Source organism: Phytophthora parasitica, assembly GCF_000247585.1.
Source record: "Phytophthora parasitica INRA-310 unplaced genomic scaffold supercont2.13, whole genome shotgun sequence".
Taxonomy (NCBI): Eukaryota; Oomycota; class Peronosporomycetes; order Peronosporales; family Peronosporaceae; genus Phytophthora; species Phytophthora nicotianae.
Genome location: NW_008648999.1, coordinates 717776 through 720376, shown reverse-complemented (window position 1 = coordinate 720376; position 2601 = coordinate 717776). Strand labels below are relative to the sequence as shown.

The 2601-nt window shown below is 47.6% G+C and overlaps 1 protein-coding gene across 1 annotated transcript; it reads left to right on the top strand.

The window, feature by feature from the left end:
- Positions 1–280: 280 nt before the first annotated feature.
- Positions 281–1108, top strand: PPTG_07879 (hypothetical protein; the record flags this gene model as incomplete). The annotated part of the gene is made up of 1 exon (XM_008902256.1): positions 281–1108. The coding sequence occupies one exon, from the start codon at positions 281–283 to the stop codon at positions 1106–1108; it is 828 nt and encodes a 275-aa protein (XP_008900504.1).
- Positions 1109–2601: the final 1493 nt, after the last annotated feature.

Below are 2601 nucleotides of genomic sequence, written 5' to 3'. Positions count from 1 at the left end.
GGTCGATCGTGTACCCAAATGATTGCACCATGTCGATCCACTCCGATGATTGCGTAATCCTCACTGATGATGACGTAATCACTGACGCACCGTCGTCGACCATGTGTCTCAGGGCTGGATCGGGTCGCTTCCCATCAACCAGTTTTCTTATTCACGAAAGCCAACTGGCGCTTCACCACAGAAGAAACTACGAGCTCTCGTTCTCCATGGCGACACAAGATGGGGATCGCTTCTGAGCTGTTTGGATACGGTTATCGCATCAGAGTCGATTTTGTTTTCAATGGTATCGGCGCGAGGCATTCAGACCGCCAACAAAAAAGAACAGCGCAAAAAGAGAAAATTTACTCACAGTCTCGTCACGAGTCGTTACTTTGTCCCCCAGTTGAAACGAGGCGTCGTGCTACTACGATCTATTGACAAGCACCTCACCGAGTTCGAGAAAGACAGCACTCCCATATCAGAGGTGTATAAAATATTCTTAGATCTGCCACTAGAGTTTGCGGCATGCAAACTTACCCAGCGGGAGCTCAAAATTGCGGAAGAGATCGTTTCCGAGAGGTTTGATTTCGTGTATGGAGATGCACATGGGCTTGCGTATCTCCTCGATCCGCGGTTCTGTGGGGATGGTATGGACGTGTCCACGCGGACATCTGTGGAGTCTTTTCTGTCGCAATGGTTTGGCAAAGACAACGCGAACGATGTACTAATCCAGCTTGCTTCATACCACCGATATGTGGCTGAGCTGAGAGATAGCTCTTCACGGCACTGGAAGCTTCTCATCGAGCGAAAACTTCGAGTTCACGATTTTTGGTGCGGTTTGAAGAAGTTCAACCGGCTTCAAGACATCGCTAAACAACTGTTTAGATGTGCCAGGTCGATGTCTGCTGCAGAACGAAACTTCTTCACTCACGGATTTATTCAGTCCAAGCTACGTAATCGACTAGACCCTGATAGCGTTGAAAAACTTGTCCACATCTTTTTCAACGCCAAGAAGGTGGACGAACAAGAGCTGGACGAGTACACGCATATCCAGGACGTGCTTGTCAACATCGGAGACGAGGAAGATCCAGACGGTCAAAACCACGACGAAGAATACGTTTATTATTAGATGTTGAGTAGATAAAGATTGAACCACTTGCGGACCTAGTTATATTTTTATCCGCGGCGGTAAGGCGCAAGAAGTTCGGCTCCTGCCTCTATCTTCCTCGTCACCTCCACGTAGATCCTGTGTTTTCCCCTCCAACTACTAACGAGCTCACAGTTTTTCCCGTTGCATCGACATATCTCGTGTCTCTCGGTTCACGAAACTAGCAAGACCCTCTCCTTTGACAGGCTTGCGCAGACCGTTAATAAACCCACCTGATATTGCGGTGACGTATATCTTGTCACTTGGCTAACTATTCATGAGATCACCAGAATACCATGTAACGATATCCCCTGGGTCCAAGTCCTCGGCTGCAAAAACACCATATCCAGCACCAGGTATAGAGAATTCACGATACATCACAGGCGAAGAGGCATTTCCGTAAACACTGTCGGCGTCGGCGTCGACCTCTATTAGAGGAGCGCGGTGATAGTGGGACTGCTGTGCGATGGGCTTCTGGTGCCTTTCTATGTCTAGCAGCGTAGATACGCTGTTTCCAACGTTTTTCGTTTGCAGAAAGGCTCGAACGCTTGATAGTAACGGTAAGATTGTGCGCTATTTTTGCAGTATCGCCTTAGGCTGTCGACTTTGGCCTCTTTATAAGCTTGGTCACACGCCTCAGCAGGAAGGCCGTCCGCAAAAGTAACCAGGGGCTTCATGTCGTCAAACTCGGTCGTGAGGGGAATACAAGACAAGAGATGCGGTGTTTCGTGACATTTATTTTTAGACTGCCAACCATCGGAGGATGGACTTTTTCGGTGCTTTGGTGGGTGGGTTTTTGAATTTGTTCCTTATAAATCCACCCCATCGGATCACTGGTTGGGTGGGTGGATAATATAATTAATTCCCTACCCAAAAAAAACCATTGAGAACCCTGGTACTGATGGAGAGAGTATGGCCTCGTATACATCACCACCCCGTACACTCCTTGCGAGTCTGCTTCACTATAGAGACGGCAGGTGCGCATGGAATGATAGTGCAGCGTGGCGGCACTTGATCCCGCCGTACACCTCTTGCCAGACAACTGAGCAACATGGGTAGCCATGTTGCTGACGTTGCGTCAGCAATGAACTTGTAGAACTTTCGATGGAAATGTCGCTTGTCATCCCGGCCAATCAGATCTCTCGAAATATGTTTTCCATTCCCATTTAAGTTGTGTTGGATAATGTGAGTATTAAGTAACTCTTATGTAAATTTACGTAGATAGTCCGGAAAAAGTCAATATTTGAGTTTTAAGACGATCTGGAGGAATATTATTCAGTAACGAAAGATTAGTCGCTTTTTAGGACACATCTCCAAAATCTCCCTGTAAATTTAGGACAAATAGGACACTTTAGGACGTGTCTTAGGACGCATTATCCTACACCGGCCCAGCGCCGGGCTCACTAGCAAATGGACCCGTGTCACACTTCCAGAGCATGTTTGTTCTGGCGCGGGTGCAACCTTCAGAATGGATG